The following is a 21662-nucleotide window of genomic DNA, read 5'->3' as shown; positions in this document are numbered from 1 at the left end:
CAGTGGGGTGTGTGCGTGCGGCGTGTGTGCGCGCACGTGTGTCCAAGTGTCATGCACGAGTTGCGCGAATACATCTCAAGCGCGTACATGAAGCCGTCAAACTTTTATGTTCTCTAATCTCTGACAGTGGTATTAAAAATAAATAATAAAAGTAAACAGTCTATCATTTACCTTTGGTGTCTTCTTTACTGTCGCGGCCTCCCACCTCGGTCTGTATCCTCAGTGGAGGAGAGACAAGCTGACGCAAACTGCTGCGCCGGAGAGTGAAGAGGCGACTCAAGAGAAGCGAGCCAGTGCATTTTGAGGTGGAGAGCGAGTGTCTGCACAACCAAAGCAGATCGTTTTAGCAAACTCTACGCTTCCAAAGCGGGTGAAAATGGGTAAAATGTTTGTTTGCGTGATTACACGTTTTCCTCTGCTCCCTCTCTCTCTCTCCTTCCAACTACTCCATCCTACTTTCCAACCCCCACCTCATCGGAGTGCAGCTTCCGTGATGGGATTTTGTTTATGCTGCAGTCTGCTTAAAGGTTTGGAATATGGATTTCTGTGTAAACCACATATTTTTACGATGTATTTATTTATTTTCGGTGCGTGATTACGCAAAACAAAACCAGTACGACACGTTATGACTTGGGAAACATTCTCTTCCAAATCATGCGCATCTCCAGCGCATGTTCTCCACCCTCCTCTCACGCTCCTTCTCCGCTGCTCCACGTGCGCGTGCGTGTGGCCCACCCCGAGATGAAATGGCACCTCGTCTTGAATGGCAACGTCCACGTTTCCCCTCTCTTCTCCTTTCATCATCAGCAGACTCACGATTAGGCCCGCGGAGAAGATTGTAAAAGTGAGTAAAGGATCTTCATTCCTCCCGCCTTTGTGATGATATTGATGACGATGATGGCCAAGTGGACAGTTTGATTTTTGTGTGGCGAGCTAGTTATAAAGAATCAATAATATATCAAGGGGGTAACTTTGGTGATAAAGGACTTCAGCCACTCCGGCTATTCATCATAAGTCTGTAGCAAGCAGATAGGTCAAAAGAAATTATATTGCTCTAAAGTGTGTGTCTCCTTATCTCTCGGTAGCAGGGGAGAGGAGGACAAGCCGATCGATACAGTAGCCGCCGTGGACTCTTTGCAATTATCAATAGCTGATTTTGTCTTCCTGGGGCTGCATCTATTAATACCAGATAATAACGGGCTTTTGGACATAACTACAGGGATGATCGAATGAGTGCAGAAAGAAAAGTTTGCTCCGGACGACCTGGTTGCCAGCAGATTTGTCTCTCGCATGAGGTGGAGACAGGGGGAGTCAAACAAACAAGGGGGGTGCATGCAGCTGAGCCCCGCTCAATGAAAACGCTCACATTATAAGAGTTTTTGAGAATGCTTTAATAATACGTCTGATAATAATAATGATAAAATTAGCTTTTTGTTTACGGTAAATGAATTAAAACAGACCAATTATTCCCTGTTAATTACAAGTATTGCTGTCATGTACATTTAATAATTCAAACTCATATAGACTGTCATTTCCTTCTTAAATAAATAAAAAACATAATCATGCATGAAGGCCTAAATCCAATTTGAAAATTTGTTTCTATATTATCAATGCAATTATAGGACAAAAGCAAGCACATGCAAGATGTGCACTTATTAGTCCTGTGAAAATGTGATGAAAAATCACATCAAAAAATAAATACTCTTCAATCTGGAATTCGTCTGGCAGCCTGACAGGCGTTGACTGGTAGAATGTGCCGGGGCGTCATGGGATGGGAGGTCAAATCAAATGTGGGTGTTGACACGGGAGGGTGAGGACGCTCCATTCAACAGCAACGTGGTGGTACATCCTAGCGGCCGCGGGAAGCAATGGGCTGAGCCTGCTGCCTTGGTGGGGGTTAAACACTCACTCTCGCCGCTAGTCCCCATGCACTCACACACACGGAGCCCGCCCGCGCGACCCTCCGCAAGACCGGTGGGCCGCTCCGAGACAACTTTTCAACGGGGCCTCGACGCGGAAAGTCTCCGGCGGTGACGCTTTATCTTGGGGGTGGGAAATTAGAGGCCCGGCGAATGAAAGAGACTTTAATTTTTGGAGAAGCGAAAAAAAGGGAGCAAAACACTTGGAGTGGAGAAGGAGGAGGGTGCGCTGTCTTCGAAACCATTCAGATCGAACTTCTCTCTTTACGAAAGCGTTCCGGTCACTCTCAAGGGAGCATCGTGGGACTTTTTTTTTTTTCCTCCCACTCTTAAATCCGGAACTTTGGACAACTATATGGTAACAATTTGTCAGTAACTTTACTCGCCTATCACAATATTAACTCGCTTGAAAGAAGTTACAGCTGCGCACGAAAAATCAACTTGCGAACAAGTATTGCCAAAAACAAGTGTGAACCAAAGTGGGGAAGATGAAGAAAACATAGGAGCGCTTGTGTGTCAGTGCGCTTCGAGGAAAGAAGACGAGGAAGAGCAGCCCATGCAGAAGACCCCCTCCCTCCATCCCAAAGTGGTGGGCATAACAAGAGATTTGTGTGTTGTGTTGTGCTGTTGAGGGGGAGGTAAAGAGAAAAGCGACGGATAAAGTCCGAGAGTGAGGCGGCTAATTGCTCAGTCGCTCCCTCATTAGCATATCCAATGCGCGTCCGCTGGACTCCAGCCAATCCTCCCCACCTTCACCCGGTGCCACTCATCTCCAAGCATTATTCACTATCATAATTATTATACCGACATGCGCAATCCCACGCAGGAGAGCGGCTAATTCCACTGTTTGCCCCTGCACTCCGCCTGCACACTCTTTTTGGAGAAGAACTTTGGCAAGTCGAGCGACCGGTGCGCGCTGCGCTGATGTGTCTGAGCCGCGCGCGCACGCACAGCCCCGGGAGCCCCAGAGCAGAAGCAGCGTCGGAACCGACGCCGGGACGGACACCGGTGCCAGCCCTACGACCAGAACCAGCAGCAGCAGCATGTCCCGGCGCAAGCAAGCCAAGCCGCAGCACCTCAAGTCGGAAGACGATGCGCCGATGAGCGGGATCATTTCTCAACATGGTGAGTCCAAACTGGACCCCCCACTGCAGTCCAAAACTGTGCCCCCTTTTTTGTTTTGTTTTTGTTTTTACCCCCCTGCAGGGTACTCTGATATCGTTTAATATTTTTTTTTTCTGAAGGTGCTGATTGAAACAATTCAGGAAAGTCCAGTAGTATGTTTGTAAATTGAAAGGCTCTCTCCGAGGAGACGTGACAAGCGTCGCGTCGGATTAACTTATTTGATTCATTTTCAAATAGTTTTACTCTGCATCACGTTGATGAACTTTTCACATTATTTTTAAATAATACAGTTTATACACACATTACACTTCTACAGGCCTTTTAAAAGGCCTTTGAAATGCAATAGAACTAAAACAATTGTCTGTGATTTCACCAAACGATTATTACGTGATGTAATATTGCGTGCCGACTCTATTTTATTAAAATGATGAATTGATATTCACAAGCACATTAAAATACATGTGCATGACTAATAGATTAGAACATATTTGTGACACTCTTTCGCACTTTTTTTTTTAAACCAAGCTCTAATAAAGCCACCATTTAATAATTACTCTTTTAAAATGTGATGCATGAGAAAGTGTGTTGTCCCTCTGCGGCTCTCTGTCTTTACAAGGACCGCAAAAAAAAAAAAAAAAACGCTCATTCCGGTGCAGGTTGAAGCCTTGTTTTGTCATGTAAATGTTTTTTGTTTACCCCCCTCACAGAAATTTAGCACACTTGATTTGTTTCCTTTTCTCTCACTCGGCATTACAGCTTGCCTGGGGGGGAAATTGACAATCACGTTTCAAAAATAAAAAATAAAAAAAATAAAAAAAAACTCTAAAAACGTCTGTAAATGACAGAAATTCTACGTTTTAAATTATGTGAAACAAATCGTCCATATTTAAACTCCTATGTGTTACAACATAAAATGTGTCAAATTTAAAGCATATGTGATTAATTTATGATAAATGTAGACCAGCAAATGTGTATTATTTATCTAATGAAACTAAAAAGAAATAAATAAAATCCACTTAAAGCTGATTATAATCCTATTTTCCAATAAATTGTCAAGTATGCACATTATAACTGGAGTAGTTTTGTTGTAAATTCTCATTATTTTAAAGTGCTGCACCCCTTCACACTCCCAATTAGTGTACAAATGTGTGCTATAGTCGTGAGGAAAACTCTCATGCATGTGTGCGTGTGTTTTGTGATTGTGTCCTCATTGCTTTACTCCCTCGTGTGATTTATACTTATGATTTCAGAATATTTTATTAACAGAAACATTTGTTCGCTTTGAATGTGCAATGGTGGCCCTTGGAAGTCTGAAATGTGTAAGGACGAAAAAGTTGCAATATTTGAATCGAGTTATTGAATATATTCCTTGCAGATATTAATGTGCAAGTCCATCTAACTTAGATTGCAAATCCCTGTACTGGCTTGTTCCTACCTAGTGCGACACTGAAGTGAATCTGTGGTTGCAAAAGAGGGACACACGTACACACATGCATAGACTAATAGAGTCTGCCATTGTTTTTAGTGGCGGTGGAATGTTCCTCACTCTTCTTATTTAACTAAACTGGCCCTCTTGTATTCATGCAAGTCAAAACATTTCAGAAAAACAATCCCAAATGTTTTTATTTTTTTTCCCCACCACTGCAAACTGAGGCTAAAGCTCAGGACAAAATTTGAAGCTACCCTACAGGTGACACGTGACTGAAAAAATAAGTCAAACATCTGATCTGGTCTTTTGTTTTTTTTTGTCTATGGAGACAAAGACTACAAGTAAAGAATGCAGCTAAAGGATTGTCAATCTGTTGTCTCCTTGATTATGTGTAACTTGTGCAAACATGGCAAAAGTAACCATCAAGTGTCATCTAGCACACGTGTGGCATATCATCTGCCCTTCGGGCCTTCTGGATATTTGCCCCACCCCAGGGGTTTTAGGGATTTTGTGCGTGTGTTAGGATTGAGGGGCGGGGGGTGCTCAGGAGTGCTTTTTAAAAGCTTGCTGACTTAACCTTTGTCCGGCCCAGCCGAGCAGGTCCTGCAGCTGGGTGTCAAGATCCTTAAACAATTAGAACACGGATGCCGTTGACCTTGGCCACACGGCCTGCTGGCGTCCGAGAAAGTGTGAACAGTGACAGGCTGTTCATCTTGTCGCCACTTCCTGTGCAGACAGCGGATTTGAAAACATGCATGTGCGTGTGATGTGTGAGGGCCGAGGGCACGCTCGGTGAATGCAAACACACTTTGACCCCACTTGTTCGGAAACTTCTGAATGCGATCACCACAATAAAGTTAAACGTGGCTACAACATCCAAGATTGCGCTAAAATGGCGAACGAAAATCATACTGTACTCGCCATTTTGTGCGCATAGCAACACATTCCATTGCACGCGTTGCACATTCCGTGTCAAAAATCTCCCAAGTAAAAATGTGAAAACTTTTTGTAATACGTGAAATATTGAAGAAGTTCTGGGATACAATCAGTATAATGGAGTGAGAAGACCCCTGCTGACAGTGTTAACATGCATGTGCCCCCCCACAACAACCCCCACCCCTGCAGTGAGGCTTTGTTTGGCTTTTGTTTTAATCTCCTCTCACCGATGGGTGCAGGCTGGTGGACCACCCACACGGAGTACCATAATGTCTTCAAGAAGGCACTTAAATATGACTCACTTTAATACAGCTCATTTTAATTACCTTTGCATACAAAGAGTGCATACAGTATTAATACGTAAAATCTAGCAAAATGCGCTTATTGCTTTCATCCTTTTAACATTTAGCTTGTTGATGACGGTGGTACTCATTACATTCTTATAAAAGGCCTCATCCAAATCATTTTTTTTTTGGGCTTGCAGAGGCATATCATCCATGATCATAATTTCTTCCATATCACACAACTTTTTCTGAGGCAGAAGAGAGATGTTGGATTCTATATTGCAAATGCTTCCATAAAGAAATTGTTCATGTTTTGGCTGTGCTGCATCTGCAGCCTATATGACAAAGGCCTCTCTGTTAGCGCAGATATGACTGTACCACTCTGCAGTTGAGCTGACCAGGCAAATGGCACACGCTTGAGCTTCTGCTGCTTTGAGGATGCATAACTCGTTCGGCGAGATGCTTCGTGTGTGTCGATGTAGTCAAGAGGTCACCAGACTAGAAGTGTTTAAGAGCAGAAATAATGAAGTAGTGGGAAATTTGCACATTATGCAAAAACAAAACAAAACATTAAAAGTACAAATATGTATAACATAAAGGGAACAAATCACAGTAATTAAATACCATCATTTATTTAATTAAAGGAAAGCAATTTAGAATGTACTTTTTTATTTTTATTATTTTTTTTAAATGAAACGACACTCCTTATCCAGACCTTATTTTGAAACTTAGCTTAGCTGGTCACCACTCTACAACACTGATGTACATCTTTCGTGCCACTAACCAATCCTCAGGTGTCTTCACCTAACGTCTTTCAAATGCTAAACGGGAGAGGCACTTTTATGAATAATTAAAAATTACAATTATTTCCATGTACCTTTCGTTAAATTAACTAACCCTAAACCCAACCCAAACCCAAGCCCTTTCATGAGATATATTTAGAGTACCTAATTTTACTTAAATAGGCAGCACATATTTACCAATGTATTTTTTTTCTGTGCATATTAAGGGAATTTGACTGGTTAAGAATGGCAGCATTTGTAATTGTTCAATATGCCAATGCTCCATTCAGTGCACAGCACTGTGGTTTTCATAGAATCAGTGGAAAGCATGAATACCTCATCTGATATGTCAGATTAGTGGTTTCACTTAGCATGCCAAAGATTGTTGGGCATGATAGCACACACACATATTCAATGTCCACAATCACCCTATTGACTGCGTTCTGCTTAATATTTGCATGGGAGTAAATGAAGACTCCGAAAGCTCAAATGTAAAACGTATTGCAGCCCTGTTTTCCCCCCAGCCCTTGCTTTTTCATGCTATAGGAAAATCAATACATTAACACACAAATGTGCACAAGGAGTCTTGTACGCGCAGCCACAAAATGTCGCCTTCACACTGTGAGCCAATGGCTTAACTTCTTTTTTAGAGCGCTTTAACATTTCCAGCTGACGCACAAAGCTGGCGTCTTGCATGATATGAAATACATTCTAAATCACAGTGAAATGAAAACATGGACACATATAATATAGCAGAGAACACACTTAGCCTACATCAAAGATTGCAAGCTTTTTTTTTTTTTTCTGTTTTTTCCTCCTTTATTTTTTTTTACTTTCTACAGTGCTGGTGAAAGGTTGGTAAATTGCATAAACGTGAGGTGTGTGTGATACAAGTACGAGTTGTGTGTGTATGTTTGCGTTTATGTCTGTGAGAGGTTACAGGAATACAAAGCTTTCCACTTCTAATTGTGTGAAAGAGTAAAATAGATTGACAGTAATACCATTCTAATAACTAATCATCTAAACACAATGCCTACTCATTTGTGGTGACCTTTCAGCCTCAATTATGGAAATGGATTCTTTGTCCGCTGAGGGGCTAAGGAGATTTTCAACCTGCTACCTACCATGTGTCACTGTCTTTTCTACTTGTCCCTTCTTACTTGTTGATAATATATATATATATATATATATATATATATATATATTATTTATTTTTATTTTTTTTCGCCTAAAATTTTGAAAATCTTGTTTCAAGAATTCACTTTTGATAAAATGTGTTTTATTATTATTTATTTTATTTAGGTGTTTATTTTGTATATTTACAGACTACATTACAACAGATATAGATACACAACAATTAATCTTGTACCACGTGAGCATATACATGCAACACCTGACATTTTAGAATTCTATTTAATTAAGTTGTAAATATGGAGTATATCCGCTCCCTAAGACAGCAAATTACAGGAACTGTTAGTGTGTTTAATCAAAAACTTCATGTCTGCCTAACTCCACAATGATAATGTGTAGGCAGCATGCTAATTCCATTGTTTCTGACCAAAAGTATGACATTTTAATTGCTGAAATTATTAATATAATTATTAATATGCATGCACATCGAATATATATTTTAATTCTAGAGCGCTTTAAAAACAAATTCAGCTAAACACAGTGGTGAGCATAAATACAAATGGAACACAACACATTAGACAAGTGAACATAGCATAATTCAAAGACAATAATTATTTCACAACAAAAGGGGAAAAAACAATTACGAACTAACACATAAACAAAGCCTTATGCTATCCTGAAAGCCAAGAAATAATAATAATAATAATAATAATAATAATAATAATAATAATAATAATAATAAAAAAGGTTTTAAGGTTGGCTTTACAATTGAAGTGAGGGTGCTTGTCGAATGTGGAGGTCATTCCATAGAACACAGAAATGAAAATTGTGCAGGATGCAACGGCTGCATTTGAGCAGAGAAATACAGTTAAGGATAATGGCGTACATTACACCAACCGACATTAGATTTAACAAACAGATAACAGAACAAATATAAACAGATAATAATGGCTATGAATCCAATGGTTTTGATCAGGTGTTAAATGGGTCAAAGCATGAACTGGCTTGTTGGACTCGACTGGTCGCATGAGGAGGAGGAAGTGGCTTGCTGTAACTGTGATTAAACATGTGTAACTAATCAGAGACTTTGCTGCCTTCACACTAGCATGTAATTTGTTGAGTCTGGTTTAGAGAGCATGGGAGAGGGGGAGAGAGAGAGTGACAAAACTACCGTGAATGTCTTACAGAAAAGCAAATGCTTGGTTTTCTTTTTGGCTATTATTTAGAGGTTCACATCATTTAATTGTTTAAAAGATGAAATAGTTTGTATTTTGAAGTACTTTGGCCAAATACGTTGCTCTGCAATACACGCTGAACAGGCATAGGCATTTGAAATTCAGCAGGAAATTCAGCAGCCTGATATCAGAGGGGAATCCTAATAGGGCCATCAAAGTCCTGATTTGTACCCAACAGACGAGGCAGCTGTGAATTGTATGAAATATTGGAAATCGATGGGCTCTATGGAATTTCATTAAGCGGCAGTATCCACAATTGATAGGCCCTCATAATTTGATGGATTGCACAAAGAAAATTATTAGCTGGCTCTTGAGACAGGGTGTGAATGCACAAACTCGGGCTTGACAATTGGTGAACTGGGACAATTTGTGGGGAGTAAAAAATATATACATGCATGTATTGATTTTTTTTTTATGTTAAAAGAGAGAGTGAGAAAATCTCAGGTTAAATCTTTTCAGCACTGTGCTGCAAAATATATGTGGTTTCTTTATTGATTTTCTTATTCATGAATTCTCCTTTTTTCCCCCCCTTCCCCCTCCTTCTGTATTCCCTTTAAAACCCCTGACCTCCTCCCTTCAGCTCGAGGTGATGTGCTGGATGATGCTGACAGCGGGAATGAAAGCCGCAGTGGCAGTGAAGAGACTCATGTGTGTGAAAAGTGTTGTGCTGAGTTCTTCAAGTGGGCAGATTTCTGTGAACATTTAACGAGCTGCACCAAAAACCCACTGGTGCTAATTGTAAATGACAATGAGGAAACACCTATACCCTCCCAGGAGTACCCAGAGCCCTCCCCTGTGCCCAGTTGCCCGAGTGAGCAAGCTGACAGCGATGATGCCAGGGAGGGCAACCATACGCCTGCTAGTGAGGGTGATGATGTCCCAGAGATGACCACGTCAAATGGGGTCAGGATCCTAGAAAAGGATGATGAGGAGATGGAGGTGGAAGTCTCCTCTGAAAAAAACATGGATCTTGAAGAAAGAGATGTGGCATCACCTGAAGCAGATGGCTCCCTACCTCAGCTCGATGATGTTAGTCCACCAAGTGTTACGAGCTATACCATGCCAAGCACTAATGTTACCCTCGAAACTCTGCATAGCACCCGGGTAGCAGTTGCCCAGTTTTCTCAGAGTATTAGGGCGGCGGCAGGCAGTGGAGTGTCTACCATGGCTATCCCTATGATCTTGGACCAGCTGATGGCCCTTCAGCAGCAGCAAATACACCAGCTGCAGTTGATAGAACAAATACGAAGCCAAGTGGCTCTGATGAACAGACAGTCTGCGTCACAACCTGCACTTAACCACCACAACACCGTGACTGGAAACCCCGGGCCAGTTTCTGCTTGTGCTCCCCCCTCAGTTGCAAGTCAACTTCAGCTGCACAACTTTATCACTCCTCCCGTCCATCAGCTGCCTGTTAGGTTGCCGGCCTCTCTCAACAGCCAAGGTTCTACACCTCTGACCTCTGCAATAGAAGGGCCTCACTCCCAAACAACAAGTAGAAGTCAACCATCCAATTCATCGGTGCCCAATACATCCTCCAGTAGTTCATTGTTTCCCCCACCCAGTGCCTCTGGACTGTCAGCTCTACTTCCCTCCTGCTCATCATCAGTCACCAACATAACCATGAGCAATAGTGTGATAGGAAGCGGTGGAATCAGCAGCAGTTCCACTCATCCCAGGAACTCCAACACGCCACCATCGATCAGTCACAACAGCCTTCTGAGCTCAGCTTCCAATCTACCGCTGATACCTCACAGCTCATCAAGCAGCGTTATATTCCCAAACCCGTTGGCTAGCATAGCAGCAACAGCCAATGCACTCGACCCCCTATCTGCTCTGATGAAACATCGCAAGGGGAAGCCCCCAAATGTGTCTGTTTTTGACACTAAGCCGAGCTCTGAAGACCCTTTTTTCAAGCACAAGTGCAGGTTCTGTGCCAAGGTATTTGGCAGTGACAGTGCACTACAAATCCACCTGCGTTCCCACACTGGAGAGAGGCCCTACAAATGCAACATATGTGGTAACCGATTCTCGACCAAGGGAAATCTGAAAGTGCATTTCCAGAGGCACAAAGAAAAATACCCTCACATTCAAATGAACCCCTACCCAGTTCCCGAGTACTTAGACAATGTTCCTACAAGCTCAGGCATTCCATATGGTATGTCTCTGCCCCCAGAAAAGCCTGTCACCACATGGCTTGACAGTAAACCTGTTCTCCCTACTGTTCCCACCTCAGTTGGGCTCCAACTACCTCCCACCTTACCAAGTATGATGGGCGGGTTTGGTGATTCTGCGAGCCTTACTCCCCTAAATAGGTCACCTCAAAGGCCATCACCCCCATCAAGCGAATGTGCGTCTTTGTCTCCTAATGTTGTTACTGACTCTGGAAATACCACTACTTCAACATCCCCAAAGCCCACACCAGGGAGTGATGTACCTCCTATCCTGAACCCTGAAGGCATTCTCCTGCCCCCAACCTGCCCAAGTCGGCCAGGGGAAAACACCACTACCACAACAACAGTGTCTCATGTGGTTCTCTCCACTGCGAGCACCTCCACAACAATGTCTACTAGTTCCCAGGTTAGTGAACCTATCAACAGCCCAAACCCAGTGTCCCACCCCGTTCTTCCCATGCTCTCTGATCAGTTTAAGGCTAAGTTTCCCTTTGGAGGCCTCCTCGACTCTATGCAAACATCAGAGACATCAAAGTTGCAACAGCTTGTTGAAAACATTGACAAGAAAATGACTGACCCCAACCAGTGTGTCATTTGCCACCGTGTTTTGAGCTGTCAGAGTGCTCTCAAGATGCACTATCGCATCCATACCGGCGAGCGACCTTTTAAATGCAAGATATGTGGGCGGGCATTCACCACCAAGGGTAATCTAAAAACTCATTTTGGTGTTCATCGCTCCAAACCCCCACTACGAGTCCAGCACTCATGTCCTATATGCCAGAAAAAGTTCACAAATGCTGTTGTTCTGCAACAGCATATCCGTATGCACATGGGCGGCCAGATTCCAAACACTCCTGTCACTGACAACCTTCAGGAAATGGACACAGACCTATCATTTGATGAAAAGAGTATAGATGCGATGAGCAATTATGATGACGATCTTTTGGATGAAATGGAGCAGGCGCTAGATGATGAAGTTGATTTAAAAGATGGTGAACTGGACCCATCAAAACCTTATTCACCTGGAAGTTCCCCACCAACTTCCATAATGTCTAGCATTGCTGCTATGGAGAATCAGATGAAGATGATTGACTCCACTGCAAAAATGACCAGTCCATTTAGTCTAAAGCCGAGTCAAAATTTCTGCAGCTATGGGAGAGAAAATGAAAGTTTTCCTACTGATTCCCTGTCTGCAACTGGGGATGCAGAATCTCAAAGTATAGGCAGCCCTGCTCTATCAGAGTCCTCTGGGTCTTTGCAACATTTGTCTCCAGCTCACAGCCACTGTGAGAACCAGCGACCCAAGTCCCCAGTTACTCTCAATAATCACAACAGTGCCATGGCAATCGAGGAGAGCCAGGAGAACAATGGAGCCGGGTTGGCAACTGTGAAGTCTGAAAAATCTGAAACCCCGTCTCCACTTCCTGCTACAGAAGGGAATGGGGCCCTGGACCTGACTGCCATTCAACCGAGCAGACATTTTATCAAGGAGGAGAGCCACTTCAGTATGCTGTTTCTAAATAGAGATCGAGGTGCGTATGAACTAAACCGAACAATGCAAAAATATATCTTTGCAAATTAAGTACAATTTTGTTTTGTTAAACAGAGGTGGGCCCTTCCAATGGTACGTTGGCCCGTTGTTGATGGATACCCACCTTTTTGATGAGTGCTTCCACATTTCCGGCAGGTGTTTTTTAATGTAAAGCTTCGAGAAAAAAATAATAAAAAAATACACAGACTAAGCACCGATGGAAGCAGGTTTACGTCCGTCAATCCGGGTCAGTACAGATAGTCCTTCTCAGTCCGTATATTTTTTTCAAAGCTTTGCGTCATAAAGCAGTCCCGAAATTTTGAAAAAGCACATCAAAAAGGTAAACATCCGTTAACGACGGCCCGACGGATGTGCCCACCTCTGTTATTATATATATCAGTATCATCTTACAGTGTTTAATATACAGTAATTCCTGATTCCTGTAGTGATTGACAATTCAATCTCAAATACAAATATATTTAAAGAGTCAAAACAGACTGGATAAAATGTGATGAATGGATTTAACCAATTACATTTAAACATTGATTTGGTGAACCATTTCTCATAATTACTTGGGCTTTTTTTTCTATTAGGTCTAAACACTCCTAACTTGGCCAGCACCGCATCAAATATGATCAAAATGGAAATGAACGGGCACAGCAAGCCGATATCTTTGAGCGACAATTCCCACCTACCTGTAGGCATCCAGGTTCCCGCTGCTGCAGCTCCCCAGACCACCCTGAGTCCTGGCACCAACCCCATGTTGGCTCCCCCACCCCCACGACGCACACCAAAGCAGCACAACTGCCACTCTTGTGGGAAGAATTTCTCTTCTGCCAGTGCTCTGCAAATCCATGAGCGCACACACACTGGAGAAAAACCTTTTGCCTGCTCCATCTGCGGACGGGCTTTCACCACTAAAGGCAATCTAAAGGTATGAACGGCAGTTGGTGTATTATGGCATGGCACAAGGATCAAACATACATGAAATGTTGTAAAGTAAAATATAAATTTCTTGGTGTCAACTGGTTTCCATCACTAAAATGGTTCTGGTGCCTTATGAGCATCATAATTATTTGTACTTTGTTCATGTGTTTGCTTATTTTAGGTCCACATGGGAACACACATGTGGAACAATGCGCCAGCACGCAGAGGGCGGCGACTATCTGTGGAAAATCCCATGGCCCTACTAGGTGGGGATGCAATTAAGTTCAGCGAAATGTTCCAAAAGGACCTGGCAGCTCGGGCCATGAACGTTGACCCCGGTTTTTGGAACCAGTATGCAGCTGCAATCACCAATGGCTTGGCCATGAAGAACAATGAAATCTCCGTGATCCAAAACGGAGGTATCACCCAGTTACCCGTCAGCCTCGGTGGTGCAGGAATAACTTCACTGCGCGCCATGCCGAGTGCAATGGACCGTCTGCACACAGGCAGCAGCCCTCCTATGACAGGAATGGAAAAAGCTACACTGGAGGTCGGGGCAAGCCGTCCCTTCTCCAGGTATATGGAGGAAAACAAAGAGATTGGGATCAATTAAAGAAAGACAACTGTCTAGAAGCAAAGACTAAAAGTCTAACATGAAAAGAAACTGCTGATCCAGTCTAAAACTCGAGTTACTATATAATGTACAGATTAAATATTTTTTGCTTTTGGAAATATTGTATTTAGTGTTGATTAGAGGTTTTTGCCTTCCACCCATCCCCTGTTCACTTGATATTATGAAAGATACTTTGTCTCTTGTTTGGGAATACAGAATGTTGTCTTGCAAGATTTGCATGATACAGTTTTTATCTGTATGTTTGACTGCTTTTATGAATTCATTTTAAAACCTGGATTCTGCCTTATTTACAATAGGCACACATCTTGGACAGGACTACAACAGAAAAGAATGAATGTTTCTTCATAGGCATTCAGTCGACCTTTGCGAGTGCTCTTTTAGACTGAAAAAGAGCCATGGATAGACTGCAGTATAGTGTTTCTGTGCTCGCCTGATTTTGTTTCTCATGAACTAGAAAACTTGAAAAAAAAAAAATGTTTTAACTATTTTAATCTTTACAGTTAGTCTCCATTGTCTTATAATATTGTCCTGTGTCTTTAGTATTTATGATATTGACAAAAATACAAAACAAAAAAGCGGGTATACAAAAATATATTTAATGGCCCACACATTTTATTGATTCCATTGTTTTTGTTTTTCAATCTACAGGCTTCACTGATGAATATATTGTTCAATAAAAACAGTAAGTCATTTGAGTTTAACAACAGAGAATATGCTGAGGTTTTTATTTGGATATCTGGTAAAACTCTGTATCTCAAATACATGAGGTGATGTTATACGAGGCTGGAGAAGTCCAAAGCTGCTATGACCATTACTCTGTTTTTAACCTTTGTAAAAAATAAAAATAAAATAAAATAATAATAATAATGATTATAATAATAATAATCATCATAAAAATAATAATACAGCGAGAAAAGAAGCGATCCTTTTGAAGAAATATCTATGTATAGAAATACAAACAAATCTAAAACAGGTATGCATATTTTGTATAACATAAAGATAGACATCATGAGTTGAAAGTATTTGTCATGTTTGTGAATGCACTTTTTAAAAATAAGACTTTTTTTTTGTCTGTGATACTGTTAACCTTTTGACTGAGCTATCTATATGTGCTGTTTTCATTGTTTTCGGCTTATCACTCCTACAATTTGCAGTTGGTTATTGCATTAGTGCTACTCTTTGGAGTGCAAACCCATAAGTCAATCAAAAACCTTCGTAAATAAAATAATGACTACAATGGTGTCTTTTGACGTTTGTTCATCCTTTGCATCACAGTGCCCATTTAAATCGGATTTCATCACAAATAAAAGGCAATGTAAAATGCTAAAAATGTAAATGTATTACATTTAACAGGCTGGATTATTTATTTACTTGGCTTGTGTGTGTGTGTGTGTTAAATATTATTTTTGTTCTCATTTTGTCAAACGTTTTTGTCCTTGTTGATTTCTTTGGACTACATCAAGGTAAGGACAAAACAAGACATAACAAAAATCTGTGTGCATGTGATCAATCTGCCTTGATTTACACACGTCAAGAAGTGTCTTAATGTTCATACAATGTTTACAAATCGATAGAAAAAAAAACTCATACCAAAAACATGATGATTAAACACTTTTTGATGACAATGTAGTTCATGCAGTGACATGCACAAATTGCCACAGAGATTATTTTTTGAGTTGATGCTGTCATGTCAGAATGCACACTGATATTACTAGTCATTGTGTGTGTGTGTGGGGTGTGTGTGTGTGTGTGTGTGTGTGTGTGTGTGCGTGTGTGGTAGAAAGATGATAGCTTCCTCCCAGCTGTGCATTAAATTTACACATGGTTCACATGTGTGAGCACATACAAACTCACATGCTTTGTGTAAGAAACAAAACATCCCTTGTCTTTGGATCGCAAATTTACAGTTTAATTATCTTTTGGCATATGTAAATATAAAAGAAATGCTCATAATGCATTCATGACTTATGAGAGACACTGAAAGATATTTATCTGCTGATTACATTATAGAAATACACTTGAGGAAACAATCTTTCTCGCTCACTTTACAATATGATGTAACTTGATGTGAAAATGCAATATCAAGACTGCATGTTCTCTGAACAAATATTTCTCCATTTTCTATATCTATATGAATGTAAGTTTGCCATTACATTAACATTTTGTCTGTTTCGCAGTTATACAACAACTAAATATTTAAACAGGAGTTTGTCATTTTACTTCCATTTGAAATTATATTTCAATACAGTTCTTCAGTAGTCATACTGTAACCATGGATAATCCTGCTGATGACTGACCGGTCTGTGATTGTGCACTCCCAAGGCAGAACCGGTAATATGTGTTGCCTTTTAGAGGCCCTTTTGTTTGACACTGCCATGTCAGCTAATGGCACAAATTCAGTCAGTGGGATTGTCAAGTAATGAAGAAATTTCATAGGGACTGTTTTTCTCCATTCAGACATTATCGGGCTCATATTTGAGAGGAAACCAAATACATTCCACCCATTCTCCAACTCATGTGCTTGCATTTAGCGAATGAAGACAACCAGTATAGGTTTATGTACAGACTTTTGTCTCACAATTTAAATGGCAATTCTTCTCAAATTTATTATATAATTTAATAGACCGGAGATGCACAGGGATATTTCATAAAGGAGTCCTGTTGAGGCCTAATGTGATTCAGTTATGAGGTCTTCACTGTTACATGAAGACATCTTTATTACAATGAGGATAATGATCAAAATTTCAATTCCCAGAACAAAAGCTTAAATTTATTCAACTTTTTTTCTAATTCAATTGTAAACATCGATCTGAATGAGCAACTAACTAAGTGGGTACAAACTTCTTCTTTTTTTTTTTTTTAAGTAAATATGTACCCCACCTACTGGCCGAGCCAGCTGGGATAGGCTCCAGCGTCACCCCAATTTTAGGAAAAAGCGGTTATGAAAATGGATAATATTTCATTATTCATAATATTTTTAGACATGGCAAATCCTAATGTAATGTCTTTTGTGGTGTGCCCGCGTGTGCGTCTGTGTGAATGAGGGAGAGAACTGTGTTTTAAGTGAATATGTGCTGCATTTGGGCATGGCACAGTGTGAACAGACAAGGGCAGGGCTTTCGGCTGTCCAGGCTGTTTGTTTAATGCCCTGCCGACTGAGAAAGTCTCTCTGAAACAGGTGCAGTAAATATCCCCATTGATCCAGAGGCAGGGGGCCCTATGATGATGTAGTGGCAAAGAGCCACAGGAGTAAATCTCGCCGACAGTAATCCAATCCCATTCTCAAGGCTCTGGGATCTGAGATAGGTGCTTTAAATCCAAAAGTGTGTCTTTTTGCAGAATTTCCTTTCATGTTGGTGCTGCTTCTCTCGTGTTGTACCTCATGCCTCAGCTCGAGAGTCAATAGCTTGCTGAGGCGCTTCAGGAGCTATTCTTTATGCCGGTTTTAATTTGAAAGTCTATGATGAGGATGCTACAAATTAACCCTCATGTTGATCGTACTGTCAAACTCCACCACCAAACTAAAACCTGCTCGTCTCAAAACAATGCACTGCACTCCTCATGAATTAATATAGATTAATGTGCTTTTATCACATTTTGTTTAGTGAATATTGATGGAATAGCCTACTAAAAAACATAGCCTACACTAGAGTACCCAATAGTTTGTCCTTTAAAATTGACCAATCTTGAAGACAAATATAACTGTACAACTCAAAAATTATAATTCCAGACCATTCTTCAAACTCTTAGAACTTAATAAAATCACTGCAAAGGTTCTTTTAAAATCTATAAATCCAAGTGAGGTCCATAAATTCATGCAAGGAACATGTGAGCCCTCAATGCCATCCAACACTCTTGGGATAAACTTGATTCAAGATTATGATGAGTGACCTCTGATCCCAGAAATGTATGTTTTGATTCACACAGATAAAGACTCATAAGAGGAGTGAAACCAAACTGATATTTCTTGATCTAACCTGGCAATGGCCAGATGGATATGCGCTTCACTCAAGTGAGTTTTCCTCAATATCCATCTGGTACCTCTCCACGGTAATTTGATCGGGAAAGGCGGGACATTCTCTACAATAATTCGAGCTGATTGGACGATGTGGCATTCTACACGTTTGTTTTAACCAATCACGGCCATGGGTGAAAATTTCGTCTTCGTTCTTGCCGAAGGGGGGAAAAGCACAAACATCTACCAGCTAGAAATGCACGAAGCGCCCCTCGCTGTTCAACATTCAACAAGGAAACGGTGAGTCATTCTGAGAGAACAGAATTAATTGCAGCATCCATTCGTCCATATTAGGTTTGTTTGTAAGCTCCGTTTCTTTTTTTTCCTTTTTTTTTTTTTTTACTAGTGAAGTGAGTAAGAGGAGCGACCAGCTGCGTTCCATGGCTTCCTGGTTTCATTACAGTTGCATATCCCGCCCCCAAACACAATGTCACTCTGCGATTGGTCCGAACCAGGATCGGCAGAAATCAACTTGAGTGGTGTAAGATGTATTCTCTGGAGTTTGTGCTAAGTCTAAGTCTAAGTCTAACTCACAAATACCGCAAGAATTCATCTTGTGAGAGCAAGGTTAAGCTTGATCTCCAGTTGGTTAACATTTAAGAATAATAAAAATATACAAAGTGCTGTACATAGAACAGAAATCGGTCATGCCGTAAAGAATAAGATAAGTAAAACAACAACAAAACAAAAATTGTAAGTAAGTATAAAAGTGAATAAAATTGACATCAATACAATTAATAACAATCCACCAGCACATCCTGGCAATGATCACAGCACAGGGAATGGAGGATCAGACGACAGCCTATGGATCAGTGTCATCAGTGCGGGACACTGGGAAACATGGCTACTGCACATCACCGAGGTTGTGTATATATAGATAGATATATAATAGATCAGGTACATGCTACAATGATGTAGCCATATTTTTATTAGTTTAACATTTTCCCCCTCTTTTATGTTAACATGGAATGAAAACTTAGAAAAAAAAATCTTATTGTACATTTAGAACAGATATAAAATTTGCAATTGATCATGAGTTAACTATTGAAGTCATATGATTAATTCCAATATAAAAATTTAATCGCCTGACACGTACCCTAATATATAGAGGTGCTTTAAATTTGTTAGTGAAAGGTAGTTCACTCCCTCACCATGCAACTTTGCCCAAAAACAAAGGAAATACACATCACTGCCTGCTGCTACAGAAGTTAGAAAAAGACAGAGTTGCCTCACTCCAACTGATTGTCAACAAAACCGACGTTTTTTGATCTTGTTCCTGTCAAGCAGGGTAAGAATGAATTTATATTACATCATTGTTTCAATGATTTGTTGGCATTAATAGTAAATAGTAAGTCAATAAACATGTGGGAGGTTAGCTACCCAGCGCTATCGTTAGCCTTTGGCTAAAAAAAATGATGGACCTCAGCATGATTACCTTTCGCGGTAAAGTCGGAAGTCGGCTATGTTCCTTCTCACAATGGCAGAAACGCCCACTTAATTCTACTAGTACAAAGTCTAGGAAAATACCAAAAGAAAGAGAACTCCACCAATGCTCACAGTTAGCACACCACAACTAGGCTTGAAAATAGGACCCACTGGGTCCTATTTTCAAGCCAGTAAACTTGTACCTTTCGTTCGGAAAACAGTAGTCAAATATTTTTTTTATAGTCTAAATATTATCATTTGAAAATAGGACACATTCAAACTGACCACATTTCTGAAAATATGTGAAAGGAAGGAAACTTCACTGCTTTACATTTAAGGTGTAAGTACTCACTGCTCTGGAAGTCTAATTAATCAGGAAGAGGTGCAATGAAGGACATATTGTTGGCATGCTTGTAGAGACCTCGAAGTAGGGGTGAGTTTATCTTGGGTCCATAAAATGAGAGAAAGGTTACCCAAGGAAAGTGAGCGTGTTTTGGTGAATCAATAAATGCATGGAAGATAGCGGTGGTCTACCTGAAGAAGAACAAGTCATCAATTAAACAAACTTGGCAAAGAGGGCCAATTCATCAGAGTGCGGCATGGATCAGCTATTGGGTCCAGCTCGACGTGACAAATGCTGGACCTCCTCTGTGTGCCCAAGGTTGCAAATCGATAGAGATCATCATTGTGATGTGGCCTTTTATCTCACAACCTGCTCCTTCAAGCCCTTTATCATTCTCAGCAAATACATCTCAAAGGATGGGGGAGAGTGTTTTCCTCACATCATATGGGCAATAATTGTTAGAACTGTTAGCGTTGATTTTGTTGCTGAATTTTTTTTCCCCCAAGCAGATAATTTTGAGTGTTTCATAGGACTCTCCATCTGTTATTAGCCAGTCATGCCTATACTCTTGTTAACATGGTGTTGCCCACGGTGGAATTGAATCCTCTTAACACCATGCTCACTCCCAGTCCGAGGTACTAATTCAAAGTGTCAAATCTCTAGGACAAAAGCCTCCTGGCCGGCTGGTATTGATCTGTGTCATTATGAAATTCCACGCCAACAAGCAGTGATGACTTACTGTAACAGTCCAGTGATTAGGAACCACTTCACTCACGTGGAGCCCTTCCACATTATCACAGGCCAGTCTGAGAAAATCAAGTCTTCCAACTGAACAATGCAGATATTAGAACTGTCAAGCGATTACATTTTTTAATCAGATTAATCACATCTTAGAAATTTGATTAATCACGATTAATCGCTTCAGTAAAGGCTTTTGACCCCAATAGTTTGACATGAACAAATATTCTGAATGTCATACGCAAACACTTATTAAATGCTTTAATTGAATGTACAAACGATACAACCTTTAACAGAGCCATCCACTGTGAATCTGTGTTAATACATGATTAATGCGATAAGTTTTTTTGTAATTAATCAATGAGTTAACGCTTTAACTTTGACAACATTAGCAGATATCTACATTACCAAATTCTACTATAAAAGACAACTTTAAAACATGTTATGAATCTTTTGATTTATTAACACTCATGCTTACCATATGGCTATGTGCAATCAAAAAAGTGATTTGTGATCAGTGATGATGTTGAAAAGAAAAGCTAAACAAGTTGTGGACATCATCTTATGGCATTATCATGTCATCCTACATTCCACATAATTTGTCAAATCAGTTCACTTGTAAGTGGTGAAATTGTACATCTGGACACAATAAACTATCCATATGTAAGGTCCACTCATCACTTACTTTGTACATGCGTTTGGCCTTTTGGTAACACAACTGCCTCATGTTTTAAAAATCAGGTCTGATACCCAAGGATCATGGTTTTCTGTTGATTTTAGTCAAGCTCATAGCTTTCGTATGAATGACAAGGCATTACCACAACTGTAACTTATAATTGTGAATTATGTGAATTATGATTGTATTACATATGTAATATATCATTTGGTCTTTCTATATTTTTGAGAACACCATAATGTAATTAATTCATCCATCCATCCATTTTCTTGGCCGCTTATTCCTCACAAGGGTCGCGGGGGTGCTGGCGCCTATCTCAGCTGGCTCTGGGCAGTAGGCGGGGGACACCCTGAACTGG

General features: G+C 40.7%; 1 protein-coding gene and 2 long non-coding RNA genes across 3 annotated transcripts in view; 1 reads left to right on the top strand and 2 right to left on the bottom strand.

The window, feature by feature from the left end:
- Positions 1 to 423, bottom strand: part of LOC144022257 (uncharacterized) — a 49987-nt gene extending 49564 nt beyond the window's left edge. Inside the window, exon 1 of the long non-coding RNA XR_013284295.1 lies at positions 172 to 423. This is a non-coding gene — a long non-coding RNA (uncharacterized LOC144022257). The remainder of the gene's footprint in view (positions 1 to 171) is intronic.
- Positions 424 to 854: 431 nt separating this feature from the next.
- Positions 855 to 15344, top strand: sall3a (spalt-like transcription factor 3a). The gene is made up of 4 exons (XM_077526922.1): positions 855 to 3044; positions 9422 to 12547; positions 13140 to 13480; positions 13655 to 15344. Exons 1-4 carry the CDS (start codon positions 2963 to 2965, stop codon positions 14084 to 14086), a joined length of 3981 nt encoding a protein of 1326 aa, XP_077383048.1. The 5' UTR covers positions 855 to 2962; the 3' UTR covers positions 14087 to 15344.
- LOC144022256 (uncharacterized) lies at positions 5793 to 20208 on the bottom strand. The gene is made up of 3 exons (XR_013284294.1): positions 20082 to 20208; positions 19900 to 19990; positions 5793 to 6191 (listed from the first exon to the last, which is right to left on the bottom strand). It is a non-coding gene; the product is annotated as an uncharacterized LOC144022256 (long non-coding RNA).
- Between the last annotated feature and the right edge of the window lie 1454 nt (positions 20209 to 21662).

Source organism: Festucalex cinctus, chromosome 7, assembly GCF_051991245.1.
Source record: "Festucalex cinctus isolate MCC-2025b chromosome 7, RoL_Fcin_1.0, whole genome shotgun sequence".
NCBI classification, from domain to species: Eukaryota; Metazoa; Chordata; class Actinopteri; order Syngnathiformes; family Syngnathidae; genus Festucalex; species Festucalex cinctus.
This window is presented reverse-complemented; position numbering and strand designations above follow the sequence as displayed.